At 33.5% G+C, this 27,492-nt stretch overlaps 4 protein-coding genes across 7 annotated transcripts in view; 3 read left to right on the top strand and 1 right to left on the bottom strand.

The window, feature by feature from the left end:
* Positions 1 to 10,437, top strand: part of LOC119829270 — a 90,648-nt gene extending 80,211 nt beyond the window's left edge. For 3 of the 4 annotated variants that reach the window (XM_038351696.1, XM_038351694.1, XM_038351695.1), the window contains 6 exons: positions 1,800 to 1,945; positions 2,687 to 2,798; positions 3,217 to 3,327; positions 3,887 to 4,052; positions 6,570 to 6,774; positions 8,441 to 10,437. In XM_038351696.1, the coding sequence (XP_038207624.1) occupies positions 1,800 to 1,945; positions 2,687 to 2,798; positions 3,217 to 3,327; positions 3,887 to 4,052; positions 6,570 to 6,774; positions 8,441 to 8,531 (831 nt within the window). In that variant the 3' untranslated portion in view covers positions 8,532 to 10,437. Of the gene's footprint in view, positions 1 to 1,799; positions 1,946 to 2,686; positions 2,799 to 3,216; positions 3,328 to 3,886; positions 4,053 to 6,569; positions 6,775 to 7,819; positions 7,870 to 8,440 lie in introns of all 4 variants that reach the window. The other variant, XM_038351698.1, reaches the window with a different exon arrangement.
* Positions 10,438 to 11,501: 1,064 nt separating this feature from the next.
* On the top strand, positions 11,502 to 15,518 carry LOC119829668 (caveolin-3-like). The gene is made up of 3 exons (XM_038352286.1): positions 11,502 to 11,944; positions 14,217 to 14,396; positions 15,330 to 15,518. Exons 1-3 carry the CDS (start codon positions 11,864 to 11,866, stop codon positions 15,516 to 15,518), a joined length of 450 nt encoding a protein of 149 aa, XP_038208214.1. The 5' UTR covers positions 11,502 to 11,863.
* Positions 15,519 to 16,250: 732 nt separating this feature from the next.
* LOC119829409 (mutS protein homolog 5-like) lies at positions 16,251 to 25,037 on the top strand. Its single transcript, XM_038351889.1, has 18 exons — positions 16,251 to 16,345; positions 16,564 to 16,633; positions 18,434 to 18,502; positions 18,889 to 19,093; positions 19,442 to 19,670; positions 20,232 to 20,402; positions 20,806 to 20,944; positions 21,025 to 21,087; positions 21,294 to 21,398; positions 21,477 to 21,573; positions 21,780 to 21,970; positions 22,113 to 22,158; positions 22,339 to 22,477; positions 22,821 to 23,041; positions 23,394 to 23,539; positions 23,803 to 24,015; positions 24,362 to 24,419; positions 25,033 to 25,037. The coding sequence occupies exons 1-18, from the start codon at positions 16,251 to 16,253 to the stop codon at positions 25,035 to 25,037; spliced, it is 2,262 nt and encodes a 753-aa protein (XP_038207817.1).
* A 329-nt stretch (positions 25,038 to 25,366) lies between these two features.
* The window catches only part of LOC119829654 (ubiquitin-like modifier-activating enzyme 5), a 7,418-nt gene continuing 5,292 nt past the window's right edge, over positions 25,367 to 27,492 (bottom strand). Inside the window, exons 8-9 of the mRNA XM_038352271.1 lie at positions 26,531 to 26,601; positions 25,367 to 26,449 (exon numbers count right to left, since the gene is read on the bottom strand). Coding sequence (XP_038208199.1) covers positions 26,336 to 26,449; positions 26,531 to 26,601 — 185 coding nt within the window. The 3' untranslated portion in view covers positions 25,367 to 26,335. The remainder of the gene's footprint in view (positions 26,450 to 26,530; positions 26,602 to 27,492) is intronic.

Below are 27,492 nucleotides of genomic sequence, written 5' to 3'. Positions count from 1 at the left end.
AATTCAAATGTAATATTTTTTTATAATTAAGTGTAACAGTATTTATGGCCAGACTAAGTATAGCCTTCCTCAATAAATAGGCTGTCTAACACTGAAATAATCTTTCAAATCGAACCAGTAGTTTCTGCGATTAGTGCGTTCAAACAAATGCTTCAGCTTTTTAATATTAGTATAGATTATAAATGATTGGTTTTTTATTTTTAAATACTTTGACAGATTTTATTTAGAAATTGAATGCCGAAGAGTCGCCAACTGCAATTTCAACCAAGTCCAATAAAATATTTAAATTGTTTGTTTTATCAACAACTTGTCCGCAGCCAACGTTTGTATATAAGTGTATAATTTTCGATACGTACATTATCATACATTATATACTTACTATTGTTTCGAATCATACACAACATAGATGGCCGATGATGATGATGATCGCGATTCACATGGAACTAATAGTGTTAAATTAGATCGTTATTAAGATATTTCACCGGGAAATCGTTAGGCGGAATTCCTCCACGCGTGTCACGTAAAGATGCGTTTTCCTTGATAGCAATAATATGGTTGGATAAAATATATTATATTTGTGTTAAGACTTCCGGACAGACATTGTAGATCACCGTTAACTGCCGAGAGTATCAGCAAATAGACTTTTAAAGTCGTTTTAAATAACTTTTAAATGGTATTTCCCATTTCATAAACAACTTAATTAAATTGATGTAATTAAAGAAATTCCCGCCAACTACGCACTCTGACGCTTCAATCATCAATTGTAAACCTTTTAAGCAACTTCTACGAGTGCAGGGCACTCACTTATCCTAGTCAATCAGATTGTTAACCATGCATTTGAATTACATACACAGTAATTAACGAATCTAAACAAAAGGAACCACGCATCCAGTGAGGCCGCTTGCGCAAGGATGCCCCAGATTTTAATCATCTGCTTTCCATTGCGCCTTTGTTATATTAAATAATATTCACACTATTTGAAAATTGCATTGTGGGTTTATTTCGTTAATATAATAGCCACGTTTTTGTGTACAATGCATACATAGTTTATAGTCACGTTATTGTGTTGTATATGATAAAAATATCCGTCTTACCTACTGTTAGGCGCAAGGTTAAACTTGGAACTTGAATGAAATTTGAAATTATAATCGAAATCTTTATGAAATATATAACTACGAAAAAACAACTGCTGTACGCTTCCGATTTCTAATAATATAATTGTTTCTTACGTCACCTAATACTGAACAGGCGTTCAATCTAAAATGTATATTTCCCTCGAAAACTTCGAAGCGTGACATCTCCACAGCGAAAGGTCATCTCGTCTCCAAATCACTCGTAAGGAAACCAGGTCTGATCATTAGATCCTATCCCATTCGCACGCTCCAAATGCCATATTATAATAAACCCACACAAAAGATAGTAACCACACTTGGTATATGCAGTAACGTTTTAGCGTGTCTATTGTGTTTTGTTGTGTTGACACTAATTGACTTGCTGATCTGATGATAATTACTGACTGATATTTAATAGATTAGCAGCTTATTATAAATTTACAATTTTTTTATTTATTTATATTCACTTGATCGGGGTAGTAAAATTCTATCCATCTCTTATTTTGTGAAAATATGTTAAGACATTATTCAAAATCGTATTAAAATCCGTTCAGTTGTTTGCCCGTTAACGAACAATAAACAAACTAAACATACTTATAATAAATTAAACATAGATATATAAGACCTTTTTTCTCAATTTACATAGTTACATAAATATATAAATTAATAAAAGTCTTCCCTGCACAGCGCTCGAACCCGCAGCCCCGAAGCAAGCGGTTCACGTTCCAATCGACAGTCAGGCAATTGGAAAGGCGGCGACTTGCTGAGAAGCTGTCCAAGGAGGCAGATCTGAAGGAGCAGCAGAGGAAAACCGAGCTGGAAGCAATGAGGAGGTGAGTCTCCAAAGAAAAGGAAGGATTTTATTTTATTGTGGGAGTCGAGCATGCTTCGGCACGAATTGGGCCAGCTCGCACCGGGGAAGTACCACACCCCCACAGAAAACCGGCGTCAAATAATAGCTTGCTATTGTGTTTCGTAGGGTGAGTGGGGGAGCCGGAGGCCTATTTCCTTCCTCTAGCCCTTCCCAGTCCATTCCCTCTTTCCAGTCGACAATCCTTTCCCTACCCCTTGTCCCTTAAAAGCGAGCAGCGCATTCTCAGAGGCCTCTGCGAATGTTCATGGGCGGTGGTGATCGTTTACCATCAGGCGAACCACCAGCTCAGTTGCCCGCTATGACATAAAAAAAAAGAAAAAAAAGGAAATATAAAAATGGCTTAACTTGTAGAAGCTGGATTTCAATTGAACAACTAAAAATTTCGGACATATGAAACGTCTTTAGTAAGTGTCTTTAGTAAGGACTTGTGTAGTAATACTAGTTACAAAAAAAGGGGGAAAAAGAATAATAGCATAATATATCAACACTGTTTTGCAGTCTAGACAACGGAACGCAAATTTTGAAAATTGTTTAAATACTGCTTATGCTGCATACTTATCATACCGCAACGATCGAATCATTATTACCTATATATGATATATTCATATCATCATCATCATATATGTTCCCACAGCTGGGACACTGGCCTCCTATTAGGGTTATATTCATGTATTCTTACCATATCTATGGTATATTACAGGGTAGAAGAAGAGTTCCAACGCAAGCGTGCGAGAGAGAAGGCGAATATAAGACAACAACTGCGCCTCGTCAGCAGCGGCGCTAACAGCATGCCGACCTCAAACCATCAGAAGGTAGGCATTTTAATTAAATTAAATGTGAGCCACTTGCTTGGTTTGTTTGTATTAAATATTTGTATGCATAAAAAGATGTTTAACAACATATGTATTACACCGGCTTGCCCATATAGGCCACGTTTTCTTGAATGTGGATATTGGATTATATAGGGAATTATTGTATTTTGGAAACAGCTTCTGCCGATATAATATTTGCCTTTTATACCTTCATTAATTTGTCAGTAATTTATATTAAACTATAAGCTTTCAACTGTCCCTATAGACCCTACACAGAGGGTTTAAAATGTTTCTTACTGATAAATATCTTAAGAACAGTCTCATACGCGCATTTAAGTTTTGAGCTACCGACACAATGAACTCCTCTTGTCGATATAGCATAAAATTATTATAAATTACTGATTTCGCATTTTTCCAGTCTCGCGACGATCCCGATGGTTCCTGCCGCGAGTCTCCGGAGAGGAATCGAGATAAGAATAGAACAAGCAATGGATCTGATATCAGTGGCCGGAGCAAGAGTTCCACACCGGTGAGTTATTTTCGATGAGTTTTTATAATTTGAGAGATCTACATTATAAGATTGAGTAGTGATGACTCTGAGAGTAACTCGGTAAATGTTTGCGTTTATCAAGAACAATCTATGCATAATCAATGGTTAAATCTGTTCTCTCGTATAGGTTACTTGGTTTTAATTTCCTATACAGCATCGATTCAGTTTTATATCGTCCTTCTGTGAAATTTATTTCAAGTGTTATTTTTCTCACTTAATTCTTTGTACCTATTCCTACGACGATCCTATTCCTAAGGTCTTCTTACGACCTATTTCAGACAGTAGTCCTTCACAACGTTTATACTACTCAGTTGTTTAATGATTTGTGAAGGCAAATAAGGATTGTTATTAAATGTTATTAGTTATAAGTATAATTCTAACGCTACTGTGAGTTCCGTGAGAGTAGTGAAGGTTGGAGTATAAAAGTGGGAGCCGGAAGCCCGTTTCTTCTTACTTATCCTACCAAGATCTTCTGTGTGTTCCCTGATGACTCGACAACCAGCTCTAGCATAACAAATAACTGGTCATCCCGCTCCAGGTCCTCAGCGTGGAGCTGTCGGAGTGGCGCACGGGCGGCGCGGGCGCGGGGCGGCGCGTGTACCGCGACTGGAGCGCGGCGCCGCTCGCGCCGCCGCTCGCGCACGCGCACCCGCCCGCCTGCGCGCGCATGCCGCTCTCGCACCACCCGCACGCGCACGCGCACGGTAACCGACACATTTCAAATAAATAGTTTTCTCTCTCTCTCCCTCTCTCTCTCTCCCTTTCTCTCTCTCCCTCTCTCTCTCTCTCTCTCTCTCTCTCTCTCTCTCTCTCTCTGTCTCTCTCTCTCTTCAGCCTTTCTGTCCACTGTTGGATATAGGCCTCTCCTAAGGCACGCCATTCAGCCCGATTTTCAGCTTTACGTCGCCACTTGTACACACAATAAATAATTAAACATATAAAATAGATGAATGTTATTCTAGTTCTAGTTCCTTGCTATAAAAATGTTATGTATAATAATATTATAAAGCTGAAAGTTTTATTTGTTTGGTTGGTTGAAGGCACTAACCTCTGGTCCTATTTAAAAAAATCTTTCATTGTTAAATAGCTCATTTATTGTGGAAGGCATTAGGCGATATATCATCAGGTACTAGGGGGGGTAAAACCGCTAGTATTTACTACAATTACATAAAGTAACTCATAAAAAATACTATCGATGAATACTTATATACCAAGCAAAGCAGCATTTACATAAATTAAAATTATCTCCTACTGAACACATGCAAAAAAGGGTCAATGAATGCAAATCAAATGTATGTCCCACATGAGGCGATGTCGAGGCCGCCAGCCCATATTACTGTATGAGTACGTGATTTGATTATCAAGTCTTATTATTTGTGAGTGTGGATGATAAATTATTAAATATAATTGATATTTTCCTTGTCTCGAGGGCAACTCGTGGCTTTATGAAACAAATGCCAGATGAGGCTGTTTCAATTGAATATTTATTATTTAGTATTAATAATTTGTATTATCGTTGTACATTGTACAGCCGTTCTCTAGGTGCTTTTTATGTTGATATTTTCGTAACAATTTATCTACAGATGAAAAGTGAAGTCCCGTGTCCCCTACTGGGGCATGGGGCAGATGATATACATCTGTTTCACTGATCGATTTTTCTTTATGGACAAGTAGATGATCAGCCTTCTGTGTCCTGCCAGACCGAGACATTTTTTTTTATTGTCCCCACCGGGAATCGAACCCAGGACCCCTCGGTTCTACGCTCACGCGTTTACCACTGTACCAAGGAGGCGTCAACATCATCTACAGATGATATAACAGGATAATAAGTTATAATAATATAACTTCCATATCATCTCTGATAGCAGACACTTTTAGTAAGTCAATCATTTCAAGTTTATAAATTTCAATTCTGTACTTGCCAATTATTAATAAAAAACACATTTTTATCGTAATATTTTTAAGAATATTTCCAAACATGTGTCGATGTTTTAAAAACGAAACTTTTACCATTTTATAATTATTACAATGTATAAATAGGTATCATTAATATATTCAATGAGTGCTTTCATTAGAAATGTAGTTGATAGCTAGTAATTACCAACCGCACCTAAACAGTGAGTCAGGAACAGTGGTGATGCATTAAAAGAATTCACACTGACCTTGTCACAGTGCCATACATTTTATGCTAACCCTTTTGTACATCCGTAGTTTCTACTATGTAGACCCTAGTATCCTTGTAATATTATAAATGAAAAAGTAACTCTGTCTGTAAAGAGTCTTTTTTTACCGCTAAAAAAACAAGCTTCGGTTTTAGAGGAATCAGTTTTATGAAGAAAATGGCCGAGCCGATTTTGTTGATTTTAGCAAATTTTATTTATAATAGTCCAGGGAAGGTTCAAAGGAAAGAATATTATTAGTATGTGAATTGTAGATACCAGGTATAAAACGAGTGTGTATCGGGAGGATATTAACAATAACCTTTAACTACTTTTACTACCCTATTCAGGAGTGTTCTTGATGTAATTTTTATCCCGGTATATCCAAGTGGGACAGGCGTAATGCAAATAAATGGTCATGTAATTTCTCACAGATGGCGTAAGCGCAGTGCTATCGTACCACACACGGAAAAAGATCCACACGAAACGTTGTCAAATAAGTTCGCACTCAACTCGCAACGTAAGATCTTGTAAGACTGAGATGTTATATGTCTTGAAGGTCATACAAAAATTGTTGTTTGTGAACTACCTCCACCTATTTTTCCGCAGTTGGTATGTGGAGTATTTTTCTAAATGTCAGTCTCAAATGACAGTCTCCTCGTGACCACGCTCGCTGTAAAGTGTTCGAAACGTCGGGTTAATAATATAATGAATAAATCGCGTTTAAAATCCGTTACAAAAGTTTTTAATTTCTAAGCTTGCTATTGTGTTTCGTAAGGACCCTATTTCCTTCTCCAAGCCCTTTCCAGTCCATTCCTTCTTTCCTGTCATCAATCCTTTCCTTATCCCTTATCCCTTATCCCTTAAAAGCGGGTAGCGCATTCTCAAAGGTCTGAGCTTCTGCGAATGTTTATGGGCGGTGGTGATCGTTTACCATCAGGCGAACCACCAGCTCAGGTGCCCGCTATAAAAAAAATTGTATCTGTACGCGTGTTTTATGTGTAGTTGTGTTTTGATTAATTTTTCATGGCATGTATAGTACTTATGAGTCGATGATCGCAGGTGTAGAAGGCTCCACATTCAGCGGCAGCCCGCGCTCCGACAACTACCGGCTGGAGTTCGCGCTGGGCGGGCGCTCCCCGCGCTCCCCCCGCTCGGGCCGCTCCCCGCAGTCGCCGTGCACGCCGCGGCCGCCGCGCCTGCTCGCCACGCGCTCGCCTTCCACCTCCGGCTCGGAGATATCGCTGCGACAGCCTATTAAAATCAGGTAATTTGTAAGAGGACCTGTTCGTCTGGTAAGCGTAGGTTAAAGTACTTTGTTTTGTTATGGGAACCGACCAAAATTAGCTAACCGTTTGTAGAAGAGGCATATATTTGAAAAACTTCAAATATTCGCCTCTTCTGTGTGTCGAACAAATTTAAAGAGAAACTGCAAAAAAAAATAGTCACTCATCCAATATATGCCCGAGTCAACTTCAATTTTTTTTAGTTTATTGTTGTATCGGCATCAGGAATACACCATCTTTGAAAATTTCTGTAGTCTTACCATCGCGATTCATGACTAACAGCTTAAGATTTACTAACGTCAGGTCAAAAACACCTCGAAGAGATATCACTGTTCTTGAACTGTAAATCACGCACAAACGTGCTCTGGTTCAAATTACAATAAAGATAACGCGTGTAGGGTTTAACCTTGGAGTGAAACAATAGTACGTGATACTGATTTATAATCAAATATGATCTATGTGTAATCTCTACTGCGAAACGTCTTTTCGCGTTACAAAAGGACAGTAACGTAGGAAATTATAAAGCACAAACGCTTCAAAACAATGGAGAAATTACTAACACGAAATAAATGTCGTTGAAAGTAACTTTATTGCGAAAGTTTGGTAGATATTTCTGAATCAAATATGTAGAAACTTTTCGAAAACAATTATTATTAGAAATTTTGCATGACTAGATGTACTGGAGGAATATTGTATTGAAAAAAAGATTCTAAGAACTAATTTTTTCAATACAAGAATCTTTTGGTACTTGGGAGACACCAAAGGTAACGAGAAATCTCAGTGCTTTAAATAAAGAATAGTTTTATTAAATTTGAATTTTTATTTGCATGGAAAGCCCTGAATTTAATATATCCCCTAGTGTGCATGAATCCAATTTTGCTTAGAGAAAATTCGTAATTTATCTCTTAATTTTTTACGTTCCGGATGAAGTTAAAATTGATGCAGAATATTTCAGATAAAGTATTGTTGGTTTAAGACTAGTATAAGCATGTTTAGTTTGTATTAACAATGGTTATTTCTCTCAAGGTGGTGATGGAGTATGAGTAGATATAACTAACTGCCTTTTCCAAAATAAGGTGAGTGCTTCCGTAATTAGCCTAACAGTTTGTAGACGCTTAAGTTAAGCAATTTAACTCCAATGGAAGGTGTCACTTCCTCCTTGTCCTCCGATATAAATCATTTTAATTTGAATTATTGCTTGAAAAACAGACCAGATTGATCCCTTTTGATGAGTATAAAAAGTACTTTAATAATTTGACAAAAAAAAGCAAAATGTTATCTTAAACGGTGCCAGACTTAATAAATCTTTTAGGTAAAAATTAATGTCAAATAATTAATCAAAGAGAAAGATTCAATTGACGAATTCAGTAGTAAACTTTTTCCACTTATTTATCAGGACTGTAAAAAGTATTGAAGTTGTAGATGTGTCCTATACGGACAAACTGGGAGGTTTGCCCTAAAAATGCAAAACTTCTAGAATTCAGGACTGCAAAACTGTTACCGGCGTAGGATGAAATAGTAACGTAAATGTTTCTACATTATACGCTTATAATATATGAAAAATAACCACTGTGCTTACATTTCAACACTACAAGTCATTTCTACCCAATATACAATTTACATATGTATCATAATATTCATTTTCAGTGAAACCACAAAAGAAGACATTGAAGAGCCAATAATTGTACCAACATTGCGACCGACCCGACCAGCGCGCGCTAGTGTCGCCATTCGATAAAAAATATTCGAGTTTGTTCTAAACCACATTACGTACTGAGTCTAAAAACATTTAATAAAAAAAAACAAATGTTGTTAAAAAAAATAACATAGATGCTGTTTGTGACTGGCCAGTATACCTTTTTAGTTTACGACATAATAGGGCTGTCGGCGTCGCAGGTCTTTTTTGCATAATTCTTAATTTTGTCATGATTTACCGATACCGTTTGTGAAATAAAATTAATCCATGTCAAGTCTTATAGATGGCAACTGGCGAAATATTAAACAAACTTTCTACTAAAAATATTTGAAGTTAAAAACATTTGACATGTCAAAATCGGTTTCCATAAATGAGAACACAAACAAAAAACGAACATATATATTATTTATACTCGACTACGCCAGAATCATTACGTATTATGTTTATAGTGAAGTTTCACAAGTTACAAATTGGTCAGTTAGTAATTATCTTTTTGTTTTTCTAACCTGATTTTAATACGAGACAAAAAACCGCCAAAATTTGGTGCTATGTTAACTTGCACTTAGCAATAGAACTATTTAGACTGTGTTCAAACTAATGTTTTGTAATTATATTCTTCAATCTCTTATTATTAATGAAATGTTATAGTTATAGCATAAAATATTTGGAGAGATTATAATATTAAGTATCGTAAGTTATTCTTAAGCTGATGTATAATTTGATATATAATTAAGTTTTCTTTACTGTTACTTACTGATTTATACAATGCAATCGACGTCAATTGAAGCAAAAGTACTGAAGCTTTAAACATATTAATAAATAACTAATTCTTAATTTACGGTGCTAATTAAATTATTCGCTGTAATCTTTTCTTATATAATAATAAGGTTGTATATTTTTTATTACTTAGATACCATTATTTTTAGACGATATACCATATTTCTTATTATACTTATTGAAATAGATGTGGTCATTTGTAAAAATCAATATTTGTTGAAAGTTGCCTCATAAATATCATCACCAATTTCATAATCAGATTAATATTATATTTCGGGAAATTCAGCATTTAAAGAATTGTGTAATGCTCAGAAGGATCAATTAAATAACATAGAATATAATACAGAAGTCGATACAATCAACGTGGAAATTAAAAAAAAAAAAGTATGTTTGATTTGACTTGTTTATTCAAGAGTTCTAAATAAAAATACCTTCGAGTTTCCACGTTTGTGTATTTACTATTGCAACTATCCAATTATATAGCGACTGGCAACACGAAAGGGGTCATAAAACGATAAATATCCATGCGATAATGACCATGCGTCCAGGTCAAATGTGACCAATTCCATTTTGATCGATTATGGTATAACAAACTGTTTTCTTTAATTGTATTAATCAAATAACTTTACAATTACTTATTAAATGATTACACCACGTTCAATTTTAAATATCTTTTTACATAAACTAAGGTCTAGATCTAGTAAAGTCAGAACTGGGACCACATGATAAGTTCACTCGGTAGAAAGTTATAAGATAACAAACACAGTCGAATTGAGAACCGCATTTTTTTAAGTCGGTTAAATATGCGCAAGGCGTGTTGGATAGAATTCATTTCATTTTCATTCAGTCATTTGGTACCATTTTATAATTTGGCATGGTACCTCCCCCTCCTTCTCCTCCAGGGACGTCTTACCTCTTTTGTAGACGAGAATTATTAATACCATAATTGATACATTGTATTTAGAACGTTGCTAGTTGTTGTGTTCTTATCAATGACCAGAATGCAGGTGCAATAATAATGATTATATTAAGACTGCCTATGTTTTATACCATAAACCACATAAGCTCAACGGTATACAATAAGTATCAATCGTATAACTTGTATAATTATATCACGGTGAATGTATATAGCTGTAATTGTATAAGACCAGAAATACATGTATTTACAAGATATTCTGTGTTTTTATTTACGAGCAAGGTAGAATTTTTGTATATTTTTTCATCAATTTAACATTGTCTTGTATTTTAGTCCTTTGGTCAAAAAACCTAATAAATATTTTATAAAAGGAAAGGCGTTTAGTAAATTTGCACTCAATGCTTTTATTTGCCGAAAATTACGAAAAATGGCGAATTTAAATTTTCTTTATTTGGTGTTTTGGTAGCAACAAGAAAATACAGTACAATTGGCATTTGTGTATTTCTTTACAGCTGATATCTCAAAAATTTAGAAATTAAAATCTTTTTAATGGATTTTAAACGCGATTTATTCATTATATTATTAACCCGACGTTTCGAACACTTTACAGCGAGCGTGGTCACGGAAAGACTGAAAATAAATCGCGTTTAAAATCCGTTAAAAAGTTTTTAATTTCTAAATGTATAATACTCGCGTAAAATCAAACACAAGCAAATACTATCTCAAAAATTGTTTACCTGAAATAATTAGATAATAGATACCTACAGTTACCGAATATGGAAATGGAATATTAAGAAGAAACCTAATATTTTTCTTTAATTTATGTGCTTCAGTTCACTGAACTTTCGACTTTTAAAACAACAATTTAAAATTTAAATTAGAATACCCTACATAGTAATTTTGAAAGAGCTATGAATAAAAATGCAGTGCTAGGCTTTTGAATTAAAGTCGCCACGCATGCGCAGACCACTTTATTTAAAGCAACGCGTCCAGTATATAAGATGAAATATTACACACTCAGACATAAATCTAAACCATCTAAACTAATAACGTACATAGGAAGTAGGTAAAGAGAAGATTGGATAAGTCATAGGTGAAATTTATTTGTTTTGATCATGGAATATTATGGAAAGTACACTGATATATTTTTTATCAATATTTATAATAGAACTCGCTATACTTATACTGTAAATCTTTCAAAAACATAAATCAGTTTCTGTATACCATAATGCAAAATTTAATATTTGTCTTTATCAGTCCGCTCGCTGGCTCTGGATAGCATAGCTTATACTGAAAGGATTGATAATAACTTTCAGTAGTGAGCTTACAAACTGTGTTGATAGCACGCGAATTTAGTTACACATATTTCTATTCATAACTAGCTTTTACGTCCAAACACATAATTCAGATTTAACACAAATTGCAAATATAACATTCAAATTAAACAGACAATAAAAGCTATTTTCTAAATTTCAAATTTAGAAAAATTTTGGCGGCTGTCATGTCATTACAATTTTTAAAAGTCACAGATTATTAAATCCCTCTAAAGCCGCGGTTACACTGTTCGGTATTGCCGATTTTTTGACATTGTCGCGTATCAGTCACGCTGTTGCCCGATATACCGGAGCCGGGTTCAGCACCACCAGTGCTGGTTGCTGATACTCCGGTGAGGGTGCAAGTGATGGAGGTGTCAAAGCCGAATAGCGGAGTACGGGAGGAACTGGAGGATAGAGATCCCAATAATCTGAATCAGCATGTACAGGTAATTGTATGTTTATTGACTACAAATATTATTGTAATCGAAATTTGGTGGTAAAAAACAACAAGGATATGATGGTATCGACTTATATACAAGAAGTATTCTTTAAATTGATATACTACTTCTACTGCTACTTCTTTGAAACTGCGAAACGTAAGATAGAACCTGCATGTCTTGGTTTATTATAACGGTGCCTTCGAAGCGGATTGCTGGCCAATTACGAAACCACGTTTGTAATAGAATTGGTTTAACTTTTTAAGTGTTTAAATGTTTTTTTGTACGAGCTTTTATTAATTTCTAAACTATGTATTAGTAACTAGCTGCGCCCCGCGGTTTCACTCGCGTACGGCGTAGGTCCGTATCCCGTAGGAATATCGGGATAAAAATTTGCCTATATGTTATTCCAGTTGTCCACCTGTCTACGTACCAAATTTCATTGCAATCGGTTCAGTAGTTTTTGCGTGAAAGAGCAACATACACACATTATTAGTAGGAAGTAGGATTAGCAAACGATTTGATAAAATTAATCGCCGTCGATCATTCATGTTTTGCTTTATAACACCTGTTGAAAATTATGACAAATACAGGTATCTAATTAAAACCATTTCCATTTCATAATGTTGCCTACATAAAATAAAGATGTTTTGTACTTAGTTTAGTGTATTTCTAATTATTTCGCTGCTTTCGCACTCAATTTTCTAAACGTACTTAGTCTACGTAAACAAACAGCTTTTTAATGTTTATATTTATTAATGTAATCGAACCTCGGCCCTTACGTTTTAAACGAATCTATACTTAAGAGCCCGATGTATATAATATAAGCAAATTAACACAAACAAAGGCAGTTAGCAAGAATGGAAATTAAGTCCATGAAAAACACCTCATGTGACGGAAACACATTTGCATTCGCAATGGAAGGTTCTGGACTCACAAATTGAAACCACAAATTGATCAATTATATCAAAGTTTATAATATGTGGGCATAATCTACTGTTAAGGTACATTTATGTCCACAATTGAAGCTTGTCCACAAAAAAGCATGACATGACCGATGTAACTATAATAGATATACGTTGTACGAGTACCATTTGATCTGATTTGAACGATTACTTAATCAGTTATTAAATTAATTCAGTATTAAGTAAGGCGGGTAACACTAGGCGATAAAAGCCTACCCCTTACCAAAAATACGAGCAACGTTCCTTTATCATAAAATACATAAGTTCATCGATCGAGACTTCACAAAGAAACTGTAAGAAAGCTCGCGTGACCGCTAAAGGAAGGGGTGTGAGAACGTTGGATTGGTCGAGCGGTCAAATATTTTTAACACATTCAGCTGAAAGGTCATCTGTCATGTACGGTATATTAATATTACTTTATTGCTTAATTGAATACCGAATGACTCGTGGACTCGTGGAACGTATATATTCATAGAAGTTTTCGTAATTGCGTATTAGTTTTATGTAAAAAAGCTGAAAAAGTTATGATTTTTTTTTATAATTGGTACATAATGTGGAAAAGAATTGGCATATTGAAGAGAATATGTAGATTTTTTTATGACATAGCGGGCAATAGAAGCTGCTGGGCTGGTTCGCCTGATGGTAAGCGCTTAGAAGTATTGCTTCGCAAATGCGCTGTCCGCTTTTAAGGGATGAGGAATAAGGATAAGATTGACCTCTCGAAAGAGGAAATGGACTGGGAAGGATGAGGAAAAGTGATCTTAATCTTTGACAATACTTTTAAGTACCTGTATACATCTGATAATGTTATTAGCTACAAATGGATACCTACTGCCCAAGTGGACAAATAAAATTTTAAATCAGTTTGACTTGAGTTTATCCATTCCGAACATACACAATTTAATATTCAGCATATGATTTACATAGCAAAAACATTTGTGAGATATTTTTGTACCACTTATTCCTATTGATACTTCTGAAGATAATAAACACCTCATTATATGTCATACGGAACATTCAAAAGCTTAATTTTAGATGAGATTTATAAGAAAGTATATCACCATGGATCAAGTATTTATTACATCATATCTCACTACCATCATAAATTACAAAGTGCGAAAGGACTTGCAAAATGGAATAATTTGGTACAGACAGTATTTCACCTGTGGTACAGAGATGAAATTAGGACAATAACACATATTCCTTTTTGATCAGTTTGCGCTTCACGCGAGTAAAGCAAAGCTCCAGCTTGTCAAAAAATGTTTTCTTTAGTCAAAAAATTATGTCATTTTTGTTATGAATGTATAATCTACCAGATCATATGGGACGACGTGATCGGCGAGCCAGAAGGAGTAAGGAGTCCGGAAAGAGCGTGGCGCATCAGCCACTGCTGTTTTAAGCACGCTCGTAATTGGTGCTACATCGTGCTGTCTGTGCTGGTGGCGCCGCCGTGCGCTCTGGTGCTGGGGGTGGGGTTTGCGTGCTTGGCTTTTGAGGTATGAAATCTATTAAGTGAAGTCCCGTGTCCCCTACTGGGGTATGGGGCAGATGATATACATCTGTTTCACTGATCGATTTTCTTTATAGACAAGTAGGTGATCAGCCTTCTGTGTCCTGCCAGACCGAGACATTTTTTTTTTTTATGGTCCCCACCGGGAATCGAACCCAGGACCTCTCGGTTCTACGCTCACGCGTTTACCACTGTACCAAGGCGGAGGTATGAAATCTATTATAATATTAATATTTAATTTTTTTTTTAATGTCATATCGGGCAACTGACCTGGTGGTTCACCTGATGGTAAACGATCACCACTGCCCATGAACATTCGCAGAGGCTTAGACCTCTGAGAATGTGCTGCCCACTTTTAAGGGATAAGGGATGAGGAAAGGATTGATGAATGGAAAGAAGGAATGGACTGGGAAGGGCTTAGAGAAGGAAATAGGCCTCCGACTCCCCCACTCACCGTACGAAACACAATAGCAAGCTATTATTTCACGCTGGTTTTCTGTGGGGGTGTGGTACTTACCCGGTGCGAGCTGGCCCAATTTGTGCCGAAGCGTGCTCGACTACCACAGTAATATATATTATACTATAAAATGCTTTTTGTTGATTCCACATATTGGATATACTCTTAAAATTACTTCATATTTATCGATAGACATATTTTAGTTCGATTGTTTGTACGAATTGTTACAACATCACGACTTTCTCTTTTTATAATCTTTATAGCATTTCATTGTATAACGTAACCGTTGTTCGCAAATTTAAAATTTACGAAATATGTAATTAATCTTTTTCAATAAATCTCAATAAATAAGCGAAAATACCATTATAAAAAAGAATATATTAACCGTAAACATTCGCTTTTGACTATCAGAAACCGTAACATAAAATAACCTATTTCAACTAAAGAACATATTTTCCATAGCAAATCTGGTGCGCGACCCCCTGTTTGCGCTGTGTAAAGATTTACTTCGCGTCCGTCCGCACGCTCGTGCAAGCTTGCCTCGCCGTGACCGTGGCACCATTGATGGACGCCGTCGGCAATGTCTTCAGGCATATTAGAGTCAACATGCGCAATGATGCACCTGAAGAGAAGGATCTGCTAATTATATAAACTTAAAAAAAAACGTTAAATTTATACTAAAGTTTGGATACACGTACTCGCTTCGAATTGTTTTTCATAAATTTTGAAAATGGAAAGAATATTCGACTTTGATCTCAGTGTTTTTTTTTTTGTAAGGGTTTAAAAATTTAGCCAATTTATTTTAGGTTTTTTTAGAAACGTAAAAAACACAATTAATTAGAAATAATGAGCATCACTTTTTTGTAATGTTACTATTTTTACTAAAAATGCTCTCACCATTATTTACTAAGAACATTTGCTATCTTGATTAACAATCAAATTATATATTTTATGTTAAAAATATATACCTATTCTTTATGTCATTATAAGTTGTACCAAAGTGCCTTTTAAAATAAATATAAAAATTCTCAAACATTTTTATAAATTTCTATTTTTCCTTATTACCTTTAGCAAGTTACTAGTAAGCTACATATAATTAATTATTATTATAAACTACACCTAAATAATAATAATAAACACATTTTAAAATTGAATTTACCAAAGTCAATTTAAAGCAAAAAGTGTTTCTTTTTTTTGCAATTATTTCTGGCCAGTTATAATCATCTTTAGGTACTAAAAAATAATATTGCATTTTCTCTAAAAAAAAATTAATAGATAATGAGCGGGAAATTTGGAAATATATTGACGGATTTCTGCCAATAACCACGTCCTTTGATACATAATTTAATTTTCAAAATACATTCAAACAGACTTTTTATTAAAATGAATGAAACGACATCTGCATCTGTAGCACCAAAGTCTACTTTCTCCAGTAACAGTGAAATTTCTCATCAGTTTATTATTTCGAAATGCATAAGGTGTGTATTTATATCTGATTAACATAATACTCTTATCTTCGATTCTTCAAAAATTTCTCAACCTAATACTTGTTACATTTTTTTCGTTATTGATGTTATTTAAACATGAACATTTTTTTATATGAATTATTTGTTTTTAAATAGAAAAGTACTTACTTTACAAATAATATAACGTGAAAAATTATTTTATATGAACTAAAAATATGATGTATTTTCAGAAATAAAAATGTTTTGCCCAACAGAAATGATACCGAAAACCTAGATACGGATGAATCAGATAACGAGGAGGTAATTTCGTATAATTTAATAGTAAATGTTAATTACTATCTAGTTACTAGCTGTACTTAACCCGCGGCGTCGCTCGCTCGGTACCAGACTATATTCTATTCTCTGTACCAAATTTTATACAAATGCGATACGCTGATTTCGTGTGAAAGACTAACAAACATCCATAAATCCATCCATGTATGAATCATATATCCATGTAAAAACTTATAAAACCGTAAAAACTTTCGCTGTCCGAGCTATTCAACTATGGAATGCTCTACCTGAGAGTATTAGACGCGCTAAATCGCTGAATTCTTTTAAAACGTTATTAAAAGATCACTACTTTTCCCTACTGTAGTGTGTGTGTGTGCTCTCTATCTTTTGTATTCCTTGCTGACGTCGCTAGCCATTGTTTTTCTTCGCTTTATTTTTCTTGTTTCACTCTTTGTGTATGTATGTTTATGTATGAATTAATATTTTATACACGTATATATATTTTATATGTATTTACTATTATGTATATATATATGTATTTATGTTGCTTATAATATTTATTTTTATTATATATATATATATATATATATATCCTTCCATTATTAGATACTTGTTACTTTTGCACTATCCCAGAACTTCGTACATTTCCTTTCCAACCAGGTTGCCTGGCAGAGATTGCTGTTAAGCAATAAGGCCGCCTCTTGCACAAACGATGTCTTTTTTTTTTCTTTTTATTCTTGCTGTTTTTGTATAAGTTTGTGCAATAAAGCATTATAAATAAATAAAAATAAAAATGTATTTATTGTTATAATCTGTTCAAGTTAAATTTAAAATTAAAGTCTGTTTCATGGTTAAAAAACCGTAAAGTAAGAAATACTTGATTTATATAGAATTTACACATTTTCAATATTTTTTATCTTTATTCAATGCAAGCTGCGCCCCGCGGTTTCACACGCGTAAGTCCGTATCCCGTAGGAATATCGGGATAAAAAATTGCCAATACGTTATTCCAGTTGTCCAGCTGTCTACGTACCAAATTTCATTGCAATCGGTTCAGCAGTTTTTGCGCGAAAGAGCAACAAACACACACACATCCTTACAAACTTTCGCATTTATAATATTAGTAGGACAGTACTGAACCTTAGTCTCGGTAATATTAAGACAGATTTAATCGCTAAATAGTGCCACGGTAGACGTAAATGTTTGTACTAGTCGCATACTCAACATTAACTGACCTCAAATGATATTCAACACGCATTGTTTAATATAGATTTTAGATTATTACTATGGCAATTATAGAAATGTGTATACAAAACAAATATCAGATTGTAATATTTTCATGCATTACTAAGAAAGAAAGAAAATACGTTGTTACACTTGAGTTTAGTTTATTTCCCATGTAATTATATTATTATCTAAGTAGCGATGCACCCCGGCTTCGCCCGTGGTACATATTTAGCCAACTAGCTGCGCCCCGCGGTTGCACCCGTGTAAGTCTGTATACCGTGGGAATATCGGGATAAAAAGTTTCCTATGTGTTATTTCAGTTGTCCAGCTATCTACGTATATAAGAAATGTTATAGACTATAAAATAAAGTTAACAATATCATTACAATGGATGCATGTTTGTTACTCTTTCACGCAAAATACTGAACCGATTGTAATGAAATTTGGTACGTAGACAGCTGGACTACTGGAATAACATATAGGCAACTTTTTATACCGATATTCCTACAGGATACAGACTTACGCGGGTGAAACCGCGGGCGCAGCTAGTATTAAATAAATAGTTAATTTCCATGATTGAGATGATTGGACGTGTTGTAGCGCCTGCTCGCCGTCAGCTGTAAATCAGGTAAACTCGGGGCGGCCAGCTATACTTTACAAACTGGAGAGGTATTTGTTTTAATTTGTTAAATTAGTTTAATCGTAAAATGTCTCTTTACTTTGTTCAGAATGTCCAACAACTGCCATTGGATTCTGTCCTTCGCTACGCTATTTAAACATTTATAATTTGTAAAAGTGCTAAGTCGACTTAGGAATTATTATGTATAATATAATATTATATATTATAATAAAAAAATATAACAATAACGAAAAAACCAACTTCAAAAATCATGTAGCTCCAAAGATTTAATTCATCGTTCATTTACATAAGAATGTGAGATTTACAATCAAAAAATGAATTAAGCAGTTACAATATTTCTATTCTATTTGTTTTATTATTCTTCTTGTTCGATCAATTAGTTGCTAGTTGTATCTTTTTATTTTTACGACTATAGCTTCAAATTCTCGAAGAAATATCAGATCGAGCGCCAGAACACCAAATTTTCGTATCACTGTTCCGCCAAGTAGAGCCCATACAAATAATACTGGACAGTAAAAGTCAGGGGACTTTTGTAAGCGCGGTGAAGAGAATCGTTTTTGACGATGAAACAAACGTTGATGGGAAATGCAAACTAATTTTTGTGTCTTCTAAAGATTACAGTGAGTTTATTGTGATTTAACATTATAAATCAATAAGCAGGTCTTTGTAACCCATTATAATTGCTTTCCATAAAAAAAAATTCATTGAATTACACCTATATTATCTTCAACCCATGAAAATTGGTCTAGAACTACGAGTATTGGTAGCAGCAGACTAAACGGACGAACAAAATTTTTAATATTAGTTGATTTTTCATAAATATGGTATGCTTCATAGTTATAAATGCATCTGATTAAAAATCATTCTTAGTATTACGTAAACAATAATACTCTACAATACTTATGCATTATTACCAAAATCCCACTATTGTAACATTACAAACAAGCATACATTTTCTTTATTAATAGATTTCGAAGCATGCAAACGTCGTATATTTTCCCTATCCTTACCCAACGAACCCCCAAATTGTACTGACGAGGAACGAACCATGTTTCTCCGTACGGTCCTGGATTTCTCACAAAACCAGAGCGTGCACACCCTAGGCACTCTGCTCAGGTATCTAGACCTGAATTGGTCTAACTTGTGCATGGATTTGCACAGCAAACCACAGTTTTTGGGCTTGAAGAGAATTTCTTTGTGAGTTTTTCTTGTTTGTTATTTTCTTAGGATATTAATGTAATTTTAGGTATAATTATTATCGATTGTTTGTGCTTTTTAATATATTAAAGAATCAGCTTGCATTTCTTTTTCATAACGACTATAATCAACATGGGTATGCTTAGTATTTCATGCTTCCTATAATAAATTCGAAATAAAGCCCGTGATACAAAAAAATTTCAATTTCTCCAACGATTGACCTTGTTTCGTTTCTTTTAATCTTAATTGATTTACCTTTACTTATTGATTGTATTTTGTTTTTTTTACCTTTCTTTCTATTGAGAACTTGTTTATACCTAAATGCTTTTCGTTCAATACTTACCTATTAGTGTTATAATGTGACGGAGATAATCAGACGACAGATATTTAGGTCGTGCTAGGGCTCTCTACCTAAGCTATATCTAGATCAAGATGCTATTACTGTGACAAATTTAAAAAAGTATGTTGTGACGATTTAAAAGTGAGTCTAAGAGAAGTCTCATTGAATAAATAAATGTTTGAATTTTGAGTTTGAGTATAGAATATAAAATATCCTATTAGATCCGACATAGTAACAATAGACGAAGACACATATAAAGGTCTACAAATATTCAGCACTCAGTCCCATCCGAGCAACTTCAAGAAAGGGGTACAAGGCTCGAACAAAGAGGGCCTGAGTTTGTTCCAACTTTTTAGCAAATGCTCTTCGAAAGTTGGCCATAGACGGATGAGGTAGCGAATATTTTATAGTTTAAGGGTTAAATTATAGAAAAATAATGTCCAAAAATTAGTTCTCATCATTTGTTTATACAACTGTGAATAATTATTTAAAACAAAAACGAAAACTTCTTGTCAGAACTAGACCAAATTTAAAGGGGACATGGGAGGCAGCAGCTTTTAAAAAAAGAATCATAAATACCGGTGCACCCAGTCGAAAGCTCTGAGATCTCCTCCTTTTTTGGAATCGGTTGAAAATAACTTATAGCTCTAAGATGTAGACCGTACATACTACTTAACTACTTCGAAAATACTAATTACAGTAATAGATAAATCAGACATTTGAGTCTCAACAAATAAATTCCATTGTAATTTACCTTTTTCGAATTCTATTGTATTATTTATTTGTTATCTACAGAATACTATTACGTCACCCTACAAAGGATCTCACTACGCTGAGACAGCGCCAAGATGCTATAGCCTTCTTCATGAAACCACAGAGTGATTCTGTTGTCAGAAACATTTGTGCTTCGCTACGATTTATCAAAAATGTTAACGTATGTGTTATTCCTGTGTCAATTTCTTAAATAAATTAAAAAACATTTTTTTTGTTGTTTATAACGCTGTGTTATTTCAGGGAATACTAGCAAAAATAAAAGCGTTGTCTGCAAAGGCGTATCAATGGAAATCCCTTTATAACGTTGGTTACCGTATTTTTGTATTGTGATGGATTAATTTCCATAATAACTAACAAAAATAACTAATAAAATTAACTAGTATTTTAATACAAGAATTATCTTACACTTCATGTATAGAACGATTAATATCTTTAATACTAATAAATATATTTCAATACTGTCTTATCAATGTACGCCATTTTTATGTGTCAATTGAATATAATTTCAGACACTTTACAATGCAGTGCTGATAAGTGAAATGTGTGAGTCTGTAGCACGTACAAGCTCTTATTTAGAAGAAATTGCAAATTTTGATACAAACAAAATATACGAGGCAATATTGTTTCTAATTTTCTTTAATCTTTTATGTAATTGTAGTCTCTAGAAAAACAACAATTTATTTTGCTAACAGATGGCCTTATACATGAATAGAATCATCGATTTTGATTTATCAAAATCGGAAGGAAAATTCACGGTGAAAGCTGGAGTCGATCAAGACTTGGATATGAGTAAGTCGCCTTGTCCAAAATTATAAAAAAATCTAATTTAACAACACCGTTTCATAAGAATAGCTAGATCCTTGTTGATTTTATCTCTTTAACAATTGCTAAGACTAAACTTTACAAAAAATGTTAAAAAAATTTAATGCATATTTATAAAAACAAGTCTCAAAGATTAGAATGTTATTGTTATTACAAGTTCTTTTCAATTAAAGAGAAACAGATAATGGCCAGCCTACACGGTTTAATGTCAGAAACGGCCAAAGTAGAGATGGACCGTTTACCGACTTTCATAGAAGAGTGTACTATGTTGTACATGCCCCATTTGGGTTACCTCCTTGGGGTTAAGGCCTGGGCTGATAACCTTACTATGGAGCAAAAGGAATTACCTGATATGAAGTTTATGGTAAGATTATAGAGACTTATCAGTTTCTATAATTCTCTGTTTATGCTTTATGATGCTGTTATTTATGTCTTTAAAGAGTTGGACAACGTAAAATACCTTTCAGGTGTTTACTAATTTTTATAACCTTAAACATTAATTGCAGTTTCAGAATAATGATTACATTCATTACAAAAGCAAGGGATGTGAAGGTAGGTGAAACACAAATTATTATAATGTTTTTAAATAATTTACCAAGATTCCTTTTTCTGTGATACGATATTTATAATAATACAATACTTAATGCAATATGAAAAAAAATATTTTTCATAACACAAAAAATTTAATTTTACCACTTTGTATTTTATTTGTTTTACTACGTTTATGTACAGAATTAGACTCGATAATAGGCGACACTTACCCAGAAATAGTGGCCCATGAAACCCGCATAATGATGCGTCTCACTACCATTATATTGGAGAATTTGCACACGTTAGCGGCACTTATAGACAAATGTGCTGAATTAGACTGGTGAGGAATTTATATTTCCCAATTTTCTTACGTATGAAAGATTCCTTCTATGACTATGATATTATTAAGTGGTGTCCCACAAGGGATACATAAGGCAGATGCTTGTCTTTCATTTCCTTGATCGGTTTTTTAAGCAATCAAGTTATTAAGTCCCTTCTAAGAAGCACACATACTTGTGGACTTGTACGTTTTACCTTCGCGCTTTGTCTGCAGTCCTAACCAGGATCATTACCTGGAAAAAGGCTTACAAAAAATCAAATGATTTTCATATCATGACAGTTTTAAAATGTCCTTAAAATAAATCATACTACATACTAGTAATGTTATAACTTTTTTAAAACAGTCTTATAGCAATATCGAAAGCATGTAAAGAACTCAATTTCACACGCCCCGAGTTAACTTCAGACAAACTTATAAAAATAAAAGAAGGAAAGCATCCCTTATACCTCACGACGTGTGACAATTTTGTACCAAATGATGCAGACAGTAGTCTAGAAGCTGGCTTTGTTAAAATCTTGACTGGACCTAATGCAAGTGGGAAGTCGGTGTACATGAAACAAATTGGTGTGTACTATATTAGACGATTTCCAAATAAAGTCTTGCCCTCATTTCCAATAAAAAATCTTTCTGAACTGCGGATCGTAAAGGAATTACTTCACGATCTCACTTTTGCGTTTAGGCTGAATCTATAACGATTACGTTATTTATAGGCACCCATTTTATGATGTTTAAGCCCATTCTAATGAATAATGTCTTTAAATATATGTCTTCCAGCTACTCTTATATTAGTCACAGATACAATAAGCGAAAGATTTTATAAGAAGTTCTTAAAAATATGTCAAAACGTTGAAGCGAAGTACGGAACTCTAAAAACAGGAATATTACTCAGTGTTATCCCTGCTTTTACTTATTTCAGGTCTAATAGTATATTTAGCTCATATTGGTAGCTTTGTGCCAGCGGAATCAGCCACCATTGGTATCGTATCCAATATATTCACCAGGATTCAGTCAACTGAATGCATAGCGGCTCATATGTCTGCGTTCCTTATAGACCTTAGACAGGTGACAAAGCTTTATTGACGTGACAACGTCTTAAATTAGGTTGCGGCTCGGAGTCACTCATGAAAAAGTGATCGTTTTTGTTAATAAAAATAAAACACAAATACTTAAATTAATTAATTAGTATGTTATACGTATTTATTTTATAAAATTAGAATTAAATCACCACTTCTCAATGATCTGGTAAAATTAGAAATAATAGATAAAAAATATTTAGTTTAAAAATACAAATAGTAAATAAAAAATAGTCTCTTAATCTTCGCTAGATGGCGCTAGCTCTGCAAGAATCGGTTTCCAACTCGCTCATTCTAGTGGACGAGTTCGGTAAAGGCACTTCAGAGTCCGACGGGCTCTCGTTGCTCGCCGCGTGTCTGAACACGCTCTTATTTAGGGGGGAGGGGTGTCCGCATGTCTTCCTTTCCACGCATTTGTTGAATGTTAAAGAGTTTATTATTGACACGCCGATTGTTAAGTTTTTGGTAAGATAGTTAATCTGAATTTATTTCAATTTAATTTTTTGTACGTCCCAAAAGTATTGTTAGATATTCAGTAGAATAGATTATATATTAGTCATGGTAGTTTATTTTAGTCTTATGCTTAAAAATGTCTTATGCTTAAAGATAAAGACTATGAGTCCCTCCAGAAGAAGAGAATATTAATCAACCATTGACAAATGGATATTATATATTAACCCACCAATTAACTATTATTTAAAAGTGCTACACGTAATACTATACTGAATTTAAATTAATTTCAATTTAAATAACATTAAAACACTGAAAAACAAACCAGAACAAAAAGTGTACGAAACTCATTTCATTCCAGAGTTTCGAACACATAATCGAAGACGGCGAAGTGATATTTCTCTTTCGTATAACAGAGGGTAGTTGTGAGTCAAGTTTCGCCCACCAGGTGGCGTGCTCCAGTGGCATTGCCGGACATATTCTGTCGCGAGCGAAACACGTCTTGCATGCTATGAATGTAGGCTTATTTCATTAATACTAGCTGCACGCCCTGGCTGCGCCCGGGTAGTCATTAATCGTAATTAAAATAATATACTATCTTTTAAGTAAGATCAAACTGCATATGGTATGCAAATTTGATAAAAATCGGTGGAGTAATTTAGGACTCCATCTCGGATAAACAATCTGACACATAATTTATATATATTAAGATTTAATATCTAGGGGCTCGGCAATACCCCCGCCAAGTAACGCACGAAACACGGTCGTAATATCCTTTTCTCAAAGCAATTATTTCATTGAATGAATTTAGCGAAAGCCTTTTATAAAAAAGGCATATTTTCTTCTGCGATTTAAATAGTTCTATCGAAATACCCTTTGGTTTATACTAAATAATTTTGAAAAAGGCTACTTGAATGAATAAAAGTAACTTCAGATGATATTTCGAGATGGATATAATTTTAGACATAAATAATTTTATTTTATTCCTGAATGATTTTGATACTATACCTTGATACAATATTTGTATTTCAGAATAACGAACTTCCACAGCCAAACAAAAACATAATGGAAAAATTAAACAGAATCACGCATAAAATAAAGAAACAGCTGATTTCCGAAGAAATTTAATAAAAATTTCTTACAATAAACTAATTAAGATAATTAAGCTTAGCATATTATTTATAAAATTTCAAAATATAAAAAAGAACTTCATTACAAATACCACTACGTTTAAATTAAATACGGAAATGATTGTATCTTTAGGAAATATAGTGTTATAAATGCGTTTATTCAATTTAAAAAATTATATGATCAAAAATCGAAGTTTCATTGCAATGTGGAAAGGGATACTAAAATAATTTGATTATTTTTTTGTTTTTGATGAATTTTTGTTCTTAGATTGCATTTAACATTTGCAACTGAATTTGAATCTTTATCCGATGAATCTATGTAATGGAAAAGGTAAATTTAAAAGCACATATTATATTCCACTATATGCCCTGAAGTTAAACATATAAAATGTAAAGGTATCTTCATCTATAACAACATCAACATATTACATACATAAACATTTAAAATTTATCCCTTGCACATATATAATTACAATTTTCTAATATAACTTCAATAGCTTTAATAATTTAAATATAATATACATTAATGATATATATATTTCTCATAATTTACACAACGCGTTTTTGTCAAAACTAGCATTAACTATGGTACCTAGGCCATTTTAACTTAATTGTGACTTGAATCATTTAACGCAGCGTCACATAGAACACACATTGACATGTTTTCAACAATAGATATGTTTCGTCAACATGATAAGCTGATTAATTTATGAATTTATAATTTTTTTTATTTAAATACAGAATTTACATTGAGTAATAAAAATAAACACAAAATTCTAGTACGAAACTAAATGAATTTTATCAAATATTTCTAGCGTATATGTTATAAAATGTTGCCTAAATATCAGCGTTCACTAATCTTTTTATTCCGCAAACACTTTTAGTATTAAAACCTAGACATAATATTTGTCATATGCTTTAAAGCCAATAGAAACTAAAGATATTGGGAGAAATCATCCATTATATTATTAATTTCATATTAACAACTTAAAATCGTTTTTTCGTATATTACAATTAATATGAATGATAAAAGTTCTATATTCACTTTGTTTTGTAAAAAAAAAATATTAATTTATATTCTTTATTGTTATTTATTTAAAAATTACTTATATTTTCGTAAACATTGACATTTATGAATAGAAAAACTGCTATTTCAAATGCTCTAAATGAGAAAATTTCTGAATTCAATAAATAATTATACAAATTTACATAGATTTCATCTGCTGCATCAATTCCTCGAGAGATAGCTCTGACGCGGCCACAGCACCGCCTGTACTCGACTCTGGAGTACTGTTGTCCACTGGGATGCTGTATGCAACCTGGAGAAAGAATAAAAACTTTAATTCAGAAGAACAGGCTTTTTAAGCTACATTAAGAACTCTTAAAAAAGTTATAAATACCTGAACTCCATCTACGAGATTCAAAACAGGTGTTTCTTCGATGGGAGAGTTTTCATCCACTAAACTGATACCTGAAATAAGAATAGCTTCTTAAGAATACTTATTATATAACAAAACAATACTTTTAGAACAATATGTCTTCTTGACATTGTGTATTTAAAGTTAAACTCGAAAACAATAAATTTTAAATGAATGTGATTTTACATAAATAATATACATTTCTTAAAAAGGCACCTTAGGTATTTTTCATTAATAAACTGTATTTAATTTTGTTTCTGTGTTTATCCATTATATCATCCTTTTTTCGCTTATATATTAAACTAGCTTTGGTCCCCGGCTACACACGAGTTAAATTCGGAGTAGTTTAATAGATATTATACATATAAACCTTCTTCTTGATTCATTGTATCTATTGAGTCTATCAAAATCCGTTGCGTACTTTTAAAGAGTTAAGCGAACATAAATAAATGATATATAAATAATAAATTATATAATCATAACTTTTTTTATTTATTTTCGAAGCACAATACATCTTGTAGAACCGGCCAAAATAAAAACGACATTAGCATTTAGCATAACGAGGCATAGATAACAGAACCAAAAGCAAAAATAATAGAAATGGGTGCGTTCATAAATACACTTGCACTGTACGAGAAGCATGGGTCCGAATCCCGCCTCATGATCGAATTTTTTCTATTATTATTATTTTTTTTAATTATTGTTAACAAGCGGTCTGTTCCGTGGTTCATACATAGCCTATAGCCTTCTTCAATAAATGGACTATCTAACAATTGAATAATTTTTCAAATCGGACAAGTAGTTCCTGAGATTTAATTGTATTTACAATAAAAAGGAGGGGTTAGTCAGTTCGACTGTTTTTTTTTTGAGAAATTTTAAAGAATAGAAAAAATTTGATCACGAGGCAGGATTCGAACCTGCGTATCTTGCCTAACCGTAGCAAC

This window comes from Zerene cesonia, chromosome 10 (assembly GCF_012273895.1).
Source record: "Zerene cesonia ecotype Mississippi chromosome 10, Zerene_cesonia_1.1, whole genome shotgun sequence".
Taxonomy (NCBI): Eukaryota; Metazoa; Arthropoda; class Insecta; order Lepidoptera; family Pieridae; genus Zerene; species Zerene cesonia.
This window is presented reverse-complemented; position numbering and strand designations above follow the sequence as displayed.